At 36.0% G+C, this 13059-nt stretch overlaps 2 protein-coding genes across 2 annotated transcripts; one reads left to right on the plus strand and one right to left on the minus strand.

Moving 5' to 3' along the window:
* The first annotated feature begins 472 nt into the window (after positions 1-472).
* On the plus strand, positions 473-8222 carry LOC111285857 (histidine kinase 5-like). The gene is made up of 13 exons (XM_089762688.1): positions 473-1368; positions 2108-2971; positions 3320-3376; positions 3557-3784; positions 3870-3963; positions 4065-4271; positions 4617-4747; positions 4850-4899; positions 5167-5519; positions 5641-5744; positions 6300-7106; positions 7367-7540; positions 7760-8222. Exons 2-13 carry the CDS (start codon positions 2252-2254, stop codon positions 7880-7882), a joined length of 3048 nt encoding a protein of 1015 aa, XP_089618814.1. The 5' UTR covers positions 473-1368; positions 2108-2251; the 3' UTR covers positions 7883-8222.
* A 494-nt stretch (positions 8223-8716) lies between these two features.
* Positions 8717-13059, minus strand: LOC111285547 (glutamate receptor 2.7-like). The gene is made up of 5 exons (XM_022875041.2): positions 12610-13059; positions 10484-11823; positions 10086-10398; positions 9576-9982; positions 8717-9487 (listed from the first exon to the last, which is right to left on the minus strand). The coding sequence occupies exons 1-5, from the start codon at positions 12884-12886 to the stop codon at positions 8870-8872; spliced, it is 2955 nt and encodes a 984-aa protein (XP_022730776.2). The 5' UTR covers positions 12887-13059; the 3' UTR covers positions 8717-8869.

Raw genomic sequence — 13059 nt, forward strand, 5'->3', positions numbered from 1 at the left:
CATGAACCAATAAACATCATAGCAGTTTACTGTCTGAATTAAACCCCCCCCCCCCTTTTTTTTTTCGGGTAGCTTTATTGCATCAATGGTCGAACCTATCAATTATTCATGAATTTTTATGAGTTATTGCATAGTCTGCACCATGAACCTAATAGACAAAAGAAATGTTGAGAATGGCCCGTCTTACTAGAGTTTTGTTTGATATAAAGGATGGAAAAAATGAGAATAAAAAATTTGTTAATTTAATAAAAAAAGTTTATAATTTTTTTTTTTAATTTTGTAACTTAATCATTAAATTATCAAAATTTTAACCTTCATCCCTTTTCGTCTTTCCTAATAAACAAAGCTTAACCGTTAAAGTCATGCTATACTTTAGTTGATCAAATAATTAATTACACCATAAAGAAAGGAAAACATTTGTTTAAACCATAGATCATAACAAAGCCAACCATAAAGGTGATCTAACCCAAAGCAATAAAACTAATCTAGGTTTAAATCTAAAAGGTTATAAATACTAAGATTCTCCACACCATCCCATTTCCATTTGCTTTCCTAAAGTTTAGTTTAGTATGGCATGGGTGGCTAACCAATAAATACCCAGTGCTGCTGCGAGACAGCAAAAAAGAAATGTACTACTATTAGTTACTAGATTGAATAATCATCGTCACCACCTTTGCGCGTCATAGCCACACGCCGTCCCAACACGTCACCTAGGACTAGTAAAGGGCGGGCCTCCTTCGTTTTAAAATAACTCTCCCTGTCTGTCTCTCAAAGTTACTTATTTTTCTGATTTTAGTGATTTTTTTTTTCTCCCCGAGGGAGAGAAGAAGAAGAGAAGTCGCAAATAACACTCAAACAACGATAATCAGTTCAATGTTGAGTGGTTTTTTTTTTTTTTTGCAGAAGAAACTTTGAACATAACCTAAAAAAAAAAAGCAAAGAGAGGCAAAGGCATAGAAATAAAATACTAAGTAATTAAGAAGGAAAAAATGCCAAGAATGAGAGAATTGTCTAATGTTTTTGACCTCCGATCGCACATGGCATCTTGAGCTTCCCCTTCTATCCCACATTTTTGTTTTTCTTTTCAATCACATGCTCTCCTTCCTCTCTCTTAAAATAACTCTTCTCGTTTTTCTCTATCCTTTCAATACTTAGCTGCTTCAGGCTTTTTTTTTTTTTATTAAAAAAGAGTTTCTCACTAGCATTTGAGGGCTATTGACTCAATAGTTGAAGAGAAAGACATTCCTCAGATCTACAGTGAAGAGTGTTTTGAGTTTTGGCTGTTGTTGCCAACCTTTTGCTTCTTCTTCTTCTTCTTCTTCTGAAGATTCTGTTCTTTGCAGGATTGGTTGTGGTTCAATCTCAAAGGTTAGCTTACTAATGTGTTTGTTTGTGTTTGCTTAATCTTAATTGATTGACTGATTAAATTTCATTCAAACCAAATACGTTTAATGTGTTGTTAAATCGTGGTTATTGGTTGGATTTCACCTTTTTATTATTGGTCCTGTTTTTCGCTTGTTCTGTTCAATGGATCTCATTTTTATCCCATCTTCATTCTCTTGAATCCCTTTTACATTTTTTTTTAGAATGTAATATCATTCAATTGAGGCTAACATCAATGAAAGTTCATATTTTTTAATTGAGGCTATCATTCAATTGGCTTAAAAAATATGAACTTTCATTGATGTTAGCCTCAATTGAATGATATCACATTCTAAAAAAAAAAACTTTTCTTTTCATCTCTTAATATATAAAACTCAATCAACTTTTGGAATTTTTTGACTTCCGTAGAATAAAGAGATTTCCACAGTTCATTTCTTTTTCAATTGATGATTTTCCCCATTAGTGAACATTTCTATCTTATTTTTTTCTCTTTGTTTCCCATGGTTTGCTATTATTAACAACTTTCTCTGTTCCAAGAACTGCGCATCTTTATAATGTAATTCTCTGTCAAATAACATTTGATTTGAAATGAAGTAATAAGCCTGGACAAATCAAAGAATCAATTCGTTTCTTTTCAAGGCTAAAGTTCGGTGCTTTATTTTTCTTTCTTATAACATAATATGGATATATAATATAACATTCTTAAATTAAAATTCTCCTGCAGGTTCTGTTCTGATTAAAATATGCGTTATACACATAACTGGATATACTAGAAGTATACAAGGGAGTATTGCAGGGCAGTTTGGTGATCTTTTGATGGTAATTTATGTTCTGAACAATTCAAACAGGTAGCAATTAAGTAACTTCCATGGTTTGTGAGATGGAGACCGATCAAATTGAGGACATGGAAATTGAAGTCCTGTCTTCAATGTGGCCTGAAGATATTGAACATGAAGCAGGAAAGCAGTTTAATGTAGAAAAGCCAAGAGGTGACCAAGATATGTTGGAGGAGGTTACAATTGTAGAGGAGCCAAGTATACTTGATTTCCAGCATCTTTTAGAGCTAACTAGTTATACTGACAAAGGCTCGTCTCAGTTAGCATACCTTGCAAAACACTGGGAATATAAGCAAGCAAATGCTGTTCGTCTTCTTAGAGAAGAACTTGACAATCTAAGCAGGCAAAGGCAAGAATCTTGGCTTAAGAAATTGGAGATATTGGAGGAACATCGTTTTGAGGAGGAAAGATATGGACGTGATAAACGCCCAGTTTCCATACTGGATGATGTTTATGATATATGGCAAGAAGTTCCTTGTAGGAAAAATGATGTTGTGGTTCCAAGTAAAAGAGTTGAAATTGATGCTGAATATGACACTGTCGTATACTGGAAACAGCTAGCCATGCATTTGGAGAAAATGTTGGAAGCAAGCATGCAGAGAGAGCAGCTACTTAAGGAAAAGTTGCAGGAAAGCATAAAAAATCTGGAAAAACAGTCCTCACCAGTCGAAGAGTTGTCGCAGATTCTTAAAAGAGCAGATAATTTCTTACATTTTGTACTTCAAAATGCACCCGTTGTTTTTGGTCATCAGGTAACGAAGATTTAGTGCCTCACAAATAAACTTTTAGTGATCTAAGCCTATACTTTGAACGGTGTTCCGTTAACATTCTTAATTCGTTGCATAAGTTGTTGAGTAATGTCAATTTAAAAGTTGTTCAATATGTTATCTTGTGAGCTGAATGAGAAATCATCAGATGCATCATTTAAGCCAAGAATCCACATATGCTGACTTGAGCTAGTACTCAAATCCTCAATTTTTAGCTTTTCTTTTGCCTATAACTAGATATCAAACGAGTACAAATTCCACAATTAGCTGGAGTACGATGAGATATTGTATAATCTTTTAACTAATGAAACTACTTCTTTGATCAACTTTCAGGATAAAGAGCTACGTTATCGCTTTATTTATAACCATTTTCCAAGTTTACAAGAGGAGGTAATTTATTGTACCAGAAGTTCTTATTCAAGGTTTTATAATCTTTTGTTGAAGTGTTGGTTGCGAGCACCTATTTTGTCCTCATTAAAATTTTGTTTCCTTTGTGCCTTCCTCCCTCACTTTCTGCAGTCCTGTATTTATAGTAAGTAACATAAGAAACTTAATGGGTTCTTATTTCAGGACATTTTAGGAAAAACAGATGTGGAAATTTTTACTGGATCTGGTGTTAAGGAGTCTCAGGATTTTAAAAAAGAAGTGATGGAAAAAGGCTTACCTGCTAAGAGGGAAATCACATTTGAGACAGAACTATTTGGGTCAAAGACATTTTTGATATACGTGGAACCTGTTTTTAGCAAGTCTGGGGAGACTATTGGTATAAATTATATGGGCATGGATATAACAGATCAGGTATATTCATTTTGTTCATATTGGCTGTCTAGCTATTAATTGAGATGGATAAGAATGGGTATTTATGTTTCTGATTGCACAATAGGTAAGGAAAAGGGAAAAGATGGCAAAGCTTCGGGAGGAGATTGCGGTACAAAAGGCAAAGGAAACTGAACTGAATAAAACGATACACATAACAGGTTTCATTTACTCTGTGACGACTGAATATTTGTGAATTTCTCTTTAGCTGCCTTTTAAAGCACTGAAGTAACTCTGCCTTGCCCTTTTACACTTTCTCTAGAGGAGACAATGCGTGCAAAACAGATGCTGGCAACCATGTCTCACGAGATAAGATCCCCTCTATCTGGGGTTGTTAGCATGGCTGAGATCCTGGCCACAACAAAACTTGACCAAGAGCAAAGACAATTGTTAGATGTCATGCTATCTTCAGGAGATTTGGTCCTGCAACTTATAAATGATATCCTTGATCTTTCAAAGGTTGAATCAGGTTTGGATTTTACTCCCAAATTGCATGAAAAGCTTATCCTCATGTTAGTTTTCAATTTTCAACTGTGTATATTAATTTCTTAGAGCTGATTGTTTTTGTCATCACAACTCTTGAGAATGATAATAATACTAATATTACACAAGAATCAGAAGTTGAACTTAGTGTAGTATATATAGCTACATGTGTGAGAGATCTGGTCTTAAAATGATCTTGTAAAGCATGTTTAGAAAATTCTGTTTCTGATTCACTATCACATCATTTTTCATATTCTGCTCAATCATAGACAGGTTATCATTCTCATTTGTTGGAAGTTCTAAATTTATATTCTTTTCTCTGTTTCTTTAGGTGTTATGAAGTTGGAAACTACAAAATTCCGACCAAGAGAGGTGGTAAAGCATGTTCTTCAGACAGCTGCAGCATCATTGCAAAAGATTCTTACGTTGGAAGGAAATGTGGCAGATGATGTTCCTATTGAGGTGAGACTTTTGTGACGCATTTCCATCCAGTATTATATTTACACATTAAAGTTCCTTTCTTCATCCTCTCCTACTCGTTGGAACTTTATATATTGATTTCAGGTTATTGGAGATGTGCTGAGAATTCGACAAATTCTCACCAACTTGATCAGGTATTGAATTATGAAAAGTCGCGACTTCTGTTTCATTTCTGTAGATTATCATCAAAATATTTTTTGGAATAGACAGGTTGCACTAGCAGCATTAGTCAGGAATCGTTCAGAGAATTAAATAACATGCGTTACTGCAAGTGTGAAAGTAGTTTTAGTCTTTTGGAAATTACTGGTTCTAACAATTCTGCTGAGAAAAGCTTTTTGAATTTTTTACTATTTATCACTTTCATTTCTCGTATGTTGGTTAAAACCTTTTTCTTTCTTCAGCAATGCGATCAAGTTTACACATGAAGGGAAGGTAGGAGTAAAACTTTATGTAGTACCGGAGCCCCCTTTCGCAAAAGAAGGATCTCAGCATGGATCTGATGGATCAACTGCTAATCAATCTACTACTAATGTAGCGAAAGAAGAGACATGTACATCAACACCTCAAACGAGCAGTGATCAGAAAGGATTTCATGGTAAGAAACATGAAGGTTCTTGTCAAAACCATTCACTTAGTGAACCTGTTACTCCAGCCATGAATGGAACAATAGATGGAATTGAGGAGCAAGCAGAGTTACCTGAAACAACAGTGTGGATACACTGTGATGTATATGACACTGGAATTGGAATACCAGGTACATACGTATTCTTGTTTTTAATCATTACATTATCACAAGAAATCTGAGATTTTATTAGACATATAAGTTGATTCAGGATGCGGAGTACTTGATACATTTTCCTGCCTTACTGTGACAGAAAATGCTTTACCCACTCTTTTTAAAAAGTACATGCAAGTCAGTGCTGATCATGCCCGAAAGTATGGTGGGACAGGACTGGGCCTTGCAATTTGTAAACAACTGGTGAAGTCTCCCTTCCATCAATAATAACGTTTTATTTGGTTTTGAATTTTCTTTCTGCATTTGATACTGCCAAAGAAGGATTAATCTAAAGTGGCTTGTAGCTTAATTGCCTTCTCTCCTCTTACTTCTGCTTAAAGAATAAGTCTGGCAGGTCAGATAATTGTGATATAAATCTCAATATTAATTTAACTATCCATCCTAGTTCTGTGGTTAATGGACCGAAAATCATATAATTGTGAATATAAATAGTTTGTTTCAGTGCTTTCAACTTATTCTAGTTCCTTTTTAATACATTGTTGCTCCGAACATGCCAAAATATCTGAAACATTTATAAGCTAAGATTTTGTATGGAAAGGGGAAATTTGCTTACAGCACATTACCCTCAACAATGGTAAATTCTAGATCATTAAAAAGTTGGGAAGATTGTGATTCTATGACTTTTATGTATGTTTTTCTTGTACTTGAGAAATATAAGTTGCCAATAATTGCAGAGATTTGAATGATACTCTTGCTGGTACTAAACCTAAGTCCTAACATTCCATCCATTTGCTATAGGTTGAGCTAATGGGCGGCCGTCTTACCGTGTCTAGCCGAGTGCATTGTGGTTCTACATTTACGTTTATCCTACCTTACAAGGTTTCTTTATCATGTGATCATTGTGATGACCAAGATGATCTCTCAGATATGGCTGATCGTGGTGCTACAAATGATGATGCAAGTGCTGGCTTTTTCCAATTCCAGCCACACACTTTGGGCTCTTTATTTTCTTCTAATGGATCTAGCAGAACCCAAAAATTAATACCACAAAATATTGGCTATGCAAATTCGCAGAAACTTAATGGGTTCTCAGATAATTGTTATTCATTTCCCATGAATAATGGTCGAACCAAGGAGATGGATTTAGTCGAGGATGCTTGTTCTGTGGCTGAAGCCGTAGAGATATCATCTGAGCCCGAAAGTTCATTTAGTCACAGCCCAGACCCTGATGACGAAAGTGCAATTTGCAGAGACAAGCATCATCAAAATGAAGCAAACGCTCAGAACAAAGTTTCTACCAGAGATGTGTCAAGTCTCTCACAGACAAGCAGAGAGGTGGATGTGAAAATGAAGATAAGTGAGCCCCAGCTCCCATCTAAGAGGCAGGAGAAATCTGATATTGGTTCCCAGTCCACATTAAACAGCAGTCGAGAATTATCAAATTCTATCTCAAAGCCTAGGATCCTACTTGTGGAAGATAATAAGATTAATGTAATGGTGACACAGTCAATGATGAAGCAGTTAGGCCACACAATAGATGTTGTGAACAATGGCTTTGAAGCTGTCCGTGCCGTTCAATGCTGTAGTTATGATCTCGTCCTGATGGTAATTCTTTCAGGATCTTTCAATTCCTTCCTCTCTTTCCTCCCCTCCCGCAGATATGACTTTCTTCTTAGTGGGTTAAAATTTGCTCAAATTTTACTGTCTTCAATAAACCTTATGATTTGTTTCTGTGATGATGAAAACATAAAGAAAAGCTAGCTCCATATTTCGAGAAGATGAAATATCTTGTATGCATTTGAATTCTAAAAGCTGCTTTACTGACTTGAGTTTATTGGTAACCATTTACAACATTTCTCTTGCAGGATGTCTGCATGCCAGTCATGGATGGCCTTCAAGCAACAAGATTGATTCGTTCCTTTGAAGAAACTGGTAAATGGGATGCAGCAACAAAGGCTGGGATAGAGCAACGTTTGCCTTCTTCTGATTCATTGCAACCAGATTATAAACCTCCAACAAAGCGGATTCCCATAATTGCGGTGAGCCCATCACTTTACTGCCCTCAAATTGAATTTATATACTTTATTCTCTCTCTTCCTATTTCAGTTTCCTTACAAATGCTGCACATTTTATCACAAAAATCATATAGATTCTGATTATTCTTTATAAGCTGCAATCACAACATTAAGTTCATTATTGTAATGGCTATATGTTACTCTGTATGCATACACTAACAAAATTTGTTTGTACAAATGCAGATGACTGCAAATGCATTGTCAGAGAGTGCTGATCAGTGTTTTGCAAATGGTATGGACTCATTTGTTTCAAAACCCGTAACTTTCCAAAAACTAAAAGAGTGTCTTGAACAATATTTGCCATGATACCTCTTGTAAATTAATGCATGTGAATGGAAAAATGGCAGCATGTCAGGAAAGTTTTGTCAATGTATCATCTTCTTCTCAGCCATTAGCATCTCATTAGATTTTATAGTTATATTTCATTTGTTTTATGCTGCCTCCAATAACTTTTTCTGCGAGGTCAGATTAAGTTTCTGGAATGAGCTGGCAGTTAGGACATTAAGGCAAGTGAAGATAAATATCATCATGATAGTGCAAAATTTAAAATTCATGTAATTGGGTGTCAATGAAATCATGAAGTATTCTTCTCTTGGTCTTTTGGAAGCTGCATAATTATTTCTTGAATGAAGCTAATGGAATGTTCTAATGTAATAACCTGTTTTTTCCTCCCACTGGGGAAAGAAATTTAAATAATGGCACATAAAGTTAAAATTAATACCGAGAAGCCAGGCTATATCATGCATTATAACATTTTAATATATCCAATAGTTAAAATTAACAATATATATCCTTTGTTATCTGTTTTAGTTTTTGCCTTCCATTCAAAATGGTTGTTGGAAAAGAGAATTTTAAGTTATAATCCCTTCATCCATGACAAATGTATGGTAATCTGAACAATATTCCCAAACAAAACCTGATCATTAGCTGACTTGGGAGCTCAAACTTCAAATATTGCTGAATCAGATTTTGAACCATCAACAGGGTAAGTTGCCAAATCTTATCTCCTTTATATTTCAACCAACATTTCAATAACCTAGACTTCCAGTTTGCTGTTCAGTCAGTTTATTGTGTAATTGTAATGATTAAAAACATAACAATATATTATTTTTTATGTAAAAATTAGATGGTCTGTTTTTAATTTTCCTGGTACACCTGCAACTAGGTTGTTTTGTAGCAATTGAGAGGGCACATTAGCTTCCATTGGTTGTATAGTTTTTTTCAGTAGCAGAATTTTTTTCTCCTTGTTGGATAATAAAATACATTTATCAAAAGCAAAAGAAGTTTGAATATCTACACCCATTGTTCTCTGGGTTCATTTTTGTTATCAAGCTCAATAGAACGTCTTTCGGGAAATGGGATTATGTCAAGAGATGCTACAGTTGTTGTAGTTAGATCACCATTTTCAGCTGCTCTTCCTTGATCTACGAATAACACAAAGTCTGGCTGTGTCTGGTTTGAGTAGCTTGATGGACTTGGAGGGCATTTAGTATTTGGGAAGTCTCCTGCAACGCCTATAGTATGAACATTATCATTTCCGCTTTTGTCACCGAGTTCACTTGTTCTAAAAGTATGGGAGTTAAGGTCTCTCTGATCGAAGATTCGTGAAATTATTTGAATTCTTCTCCATATAGGAGTTTCAGAATTGAAGCGCAACAAGACATGCCTTTGCTCATGCAAGAACATTGCTGCAAATATGATAAGAGCTGATAGTGAAGCGACCCCAGCAATGAGGAACAAGCCCCTAAAACTCTCAACACCAAGACTGTTGGAAGAAACCAAAGTGTTGGGATCAGGGCAACTTTCCTTCTTGAACCATGCATCTTCAATTTGCTTCATTTTCTCACTCTCAGTAACATTAAGGATTGCCCTCGAAACATCTGCCACAAGAGGGGAACCTCTAGGGAACACCTGTAAATTGCGAACAGTATCAACAAAAAAGAAACATTGCATACGGCAGGTAGAGAAAAGATTTGAAAATGAGAGAGGAAATTCTCACGAAACCGAAGCCATCAGTTTTAAACGTTGGTTCGACTGTGGTATATTTGTCGCAATATTTCGCCAGAAAGAGCTTCAGATAAGGAATTTCGTCCAAAGCAGCCGCGATACCACCATTGGCACTTCCCTTGGTAAAAAGATCATTAAGTTCTTCCAGAGACTGATATTTAACAATCTGGGATTCAGCAAAATTTAACCCCTTCAAGATTCCCTCAACGAAAGAGCCTTGCTTGAAACCAACTTTCTCCCCTTTCTTTGAGAGCTCAAATATGTTAGTTACGGTGGGCTGGAGTTGTTCAACGGTTAAAAGTGAAGTTAAACTAGCCGTGTAGCTTTGGGTGAGAATGAGGACTACGAAACACCATATGATTACCACGAACCGAGCCAAGTTACTGACCACTCTCTCCCCTGCAAGTACGATTCAAGAAGCAGAGAAAGTAAACAATCTTGAACTAAACATGTGAAGTCAATAGTACAACTTTTTAAATAGAGAAGGTGAAAGAATCAATACGATGTGCAAACACCACGGTAGAGAAGGCGAACCAGAAGCTGGTGCCGGCTTGATACGAAGGGGGTCCCCGGAAATCTTCATTTATTCTGTGTTCTAGAACCCAGACAACAAATCCGATGAAAACAAAGAAGCAAGCACTTGTCACCCAGAGTTCCCATGTCAAAGGTTTCAAGAAAACCCACACATTCTTCCTCCCGTTTTCTCTGATTGGTACAATCATTGATACACCCGATTCAGTGTATGGCAATGTGAAGTCCACGTACCGTGACCTGTTTGCAATGATTGTTGTATCTCCTACCACAGCATCGTAAGCCTGTTCATATTTGCCAACCGAAAATAAGAAAAAAAAAATCATATTAACAAAATTCAAGGTATAAAAAGATAAGGAGATGTTTTACCCCAATGTACACTTGAAAGATTAAGTCATCATATGTCCCAGCGCTCTTGCCATCAGGCGTTGCAAAGGGAAAGAAGTCGTAAGTAACAGCATAAGGCATTGCAGCCATTACAGCATAGAAAACATCTATGGAATATCCGGTGATTGAAGTAGCTCTGTGAGAATTAGGATCCCATGTTACGTTGATAAATTCTCTGAACCCAAGCTTCACTGGAACCCCAATCCTCAACTTCTTGCCATTTGTTGGAATCTCCCAGCCTTTCGGAGGAGAGGTGGTATCCCCTGGCCATATAATGGGACCAAGATTTGGCTTATACGTAGAGTCAGTGCTTCTGTTTGTCAAATTCAATTCTCTTACTAGTCCACTTTTTGGTGTCCAAAACCCTACCTTTCTTTCCCCATTTCCATTTACGTTAACTATCTGAAAAAGTGATGATTGTAGCTGTACATTAACAAAATCAATGTCTCCTGTGAGACCCCTGAATTTAGTGCTCGATAATGCTTGGATAAGTTGTGGACCAATTTGTGAGACCCCAAAAGTTTCAAGGTCTGTTCCACTGCTGGAAACATTAGTTCTCTTGAAGCTGAAGTTTGCCATGCTAACATTCTCAATTGCCATGGCCAGTGCAAAAGTGGCATCGTAAGCCCACAGTCCAAAAATGTTCAATTCAGCATTAATAATGTTAGGATTGTCTTGCTGGAATTTCCTTTTCCATCGAACTCTGAAATTTTCTAGCTCATTTGTTCTGGGAACGTAAGTCCTTACACCCAGAACCCCTTGCATGGAATCGATGGTGGAGGGGTCTGTTAAACTCCAAAGATTAGTCATTCCACCAGTCACGACCCAAGCATAGCCTTCTCTCATCATTCCAATCTGTTTGGCTTTGGCAAAAAGCCGAGTGCCAAGAGATGGTGGCATGTGCACAATAAACACTCTTGTTGGCATTGTCATCAACTTGTAAAGCTCTTGGCTAATTTGATCATCACTGGCTGATGAAGGGATGACACTGCGGTACGGGACACGAACATCGATCTCTTGTAAGGCGTCTGTCAAGTAAGGTATAATACCCTCTCCAAATTCATTGTCTATATAGATTAGCACAGCTTCTCTCCATTCGAAGGCTTGAACAATTGCACTAATGGCTTTTACTTGCGACGAGTCATTTTGTGTAGCTCGGAAAAAGTAAGGACTCCGAAGGGAGGTAAGAGAAGGGCTTGTTGCAGTAAATGATATGATGGGAACCTGAGATTTGTTTCCGAGATTGATAACAAAATTGGCCTCCATTGAAGTTTGTGGCCCAATAATTGCTTGCACTTCTACATTTTTTATCAAGTCAAGAGCTGTTTGTCAAGCAAGCAAAATTCTGACTTCAATATTCATTAATGATCTCGATCATCTATACTAATATACATTGTTCTGTGATATGTTTAATAATATGAAGCCAATAACTTCAATTACATTTTATTAGTAACTTTAAGAAGATCATAAAAATTAATAATCGTAAGAAATTATAAGCATATATATACATATGTCATATCGTACTAACATTTTTGTCATCACAACTCTCTTTCTTATTTTTCTTTTTTTTTCCTTAAATAATAAAATAAAACTTTAATAGTTTTGGAATATATTTTTCACAACATTTATTTCTCTACCCTTTTATATATTTAAACTAAACAAAAACGTACATTAATCCAACTTTCTTAATTAAGTTTTTTTTATCAGTATGCATTTGGTTTGGGGCATATATATATATATATATATGATTTGAAAAGAAAAAAAAAAAAGAAACTGTACAATTTTGAGGAAAAAACTCGTTAGCAGATTTTTTAGGCTAATCAAACATGATGTCAGATTAAGATAGGTTAGATTAAAAAAAATTATTTTTATCATGTTAATAAAGAAATATGTAAGAGATGGATCCAAGTAGCCACATATTTCTATTGTAATTCTTGATTTCTTGTTATTCATATTGTTTTTAGTTTGTAAAAATCATTTGGTAATAGTATTTTATTGCTTATTGGAAATGAAATCATGTGGTTAACACTTTCTGTGATTACTTTAAATTTTCCTTCTTCTATATGTTAGACTACATTGGGGAGGTGGAAGAGAGAACAAATATATACCAGCAGAAGCGGCGCCAACGACGTCCATCTTAGAGTCCCTGAGATTCAAGACTAGCCTGGTCCTATAGGAACCATGAGTTGCATAAAAGTCAGAGAGGGCCGTGTTAATGCAACTCAACCCAATCTTCCCAAGCTGTGTATCAAAGTCAAGAACCACTCCCACATTAACTGCAACTGGAATGGTCGTGTTTTGAGCAACAGCCACATGTATCAACAAAATCCTGCAGGAGATGAAAAGGCAAAATAATTGGAGAAAGAGGCTGTTACTTTTCTGCATCTTAATTATTTGAGCTAGCTTTTGAGCACAGTCATTGAAAAGAAGACACTACGCCTACTTCTATTGGAACAACCGCTCGCAAGAATCGCATGGATTATCTTTAAAAAAATATAAACAGGATTGCATGAATTAGAATTTACAAGTCATGCGGGCAAAGTCAACCCTTCTTCTTT

This window comes from Durio zibethinus, chromosome 6 (genome assembly GCF_047325235.1).
Source record: "Durio zibethinus cultivar Kanyao isolate XHJ-2024 chromosome 6, ASM4732523v1, whole genome shotgun sequence".
NCBI lineage: Eukaryota > Viridiplantae > Streptophyta > Magnoliopsida > Malvales > Malvaceae > Durio > Durio zibethinus.

Excerpts from the sequence above, each read along its gene's own strand:
- LOC111285857 (XM_089762688.1), top strand. The coding sequence starts at position 2,252 with ATGGTTTGTGAGATGGAGACCGATCAAATTGAGGACATGGAAATTGAA. Across the intron at positions 2,972-3,319 it reads CCGTTGTTTTTGGTCATCAG|GATAAAGAGCTACGTTATCG; the intron begins GTAACGAAGATT and ends ATCAACTTTCAG. Across the intron at positions 5,745-6,299 it reads TTGCAATTTGTAAACAACTG|GTTGAGCTAATGGGCGGCCG; the intron begins GTGAAGTCTCCC and ends CATTTGCTATAG.
- LOC111285547 (XM_022875041.2), bottom strand. The coding sequence starts at position 12,886 with ATGCAGAAAAGTAACAGCCTCTTTCTCCAATTATTTTGCCTTTTCATC. Across the intron at positions 10,399-10,483 it reads TCTTTCAAGTGTACATTGGG|GCTTACGATGCTGTGGTAGG; the intron begins GTAAAACATCTC and ends AAATATGAACAG. Across the intron at positions 9,488-9,575 it reads AAACTGATGGCTTCGGTTTC|GTGTTCCCTAGAGGTTCCCC; the intron begins GTGAGAATTTCC and ends CGCAATTTACAG.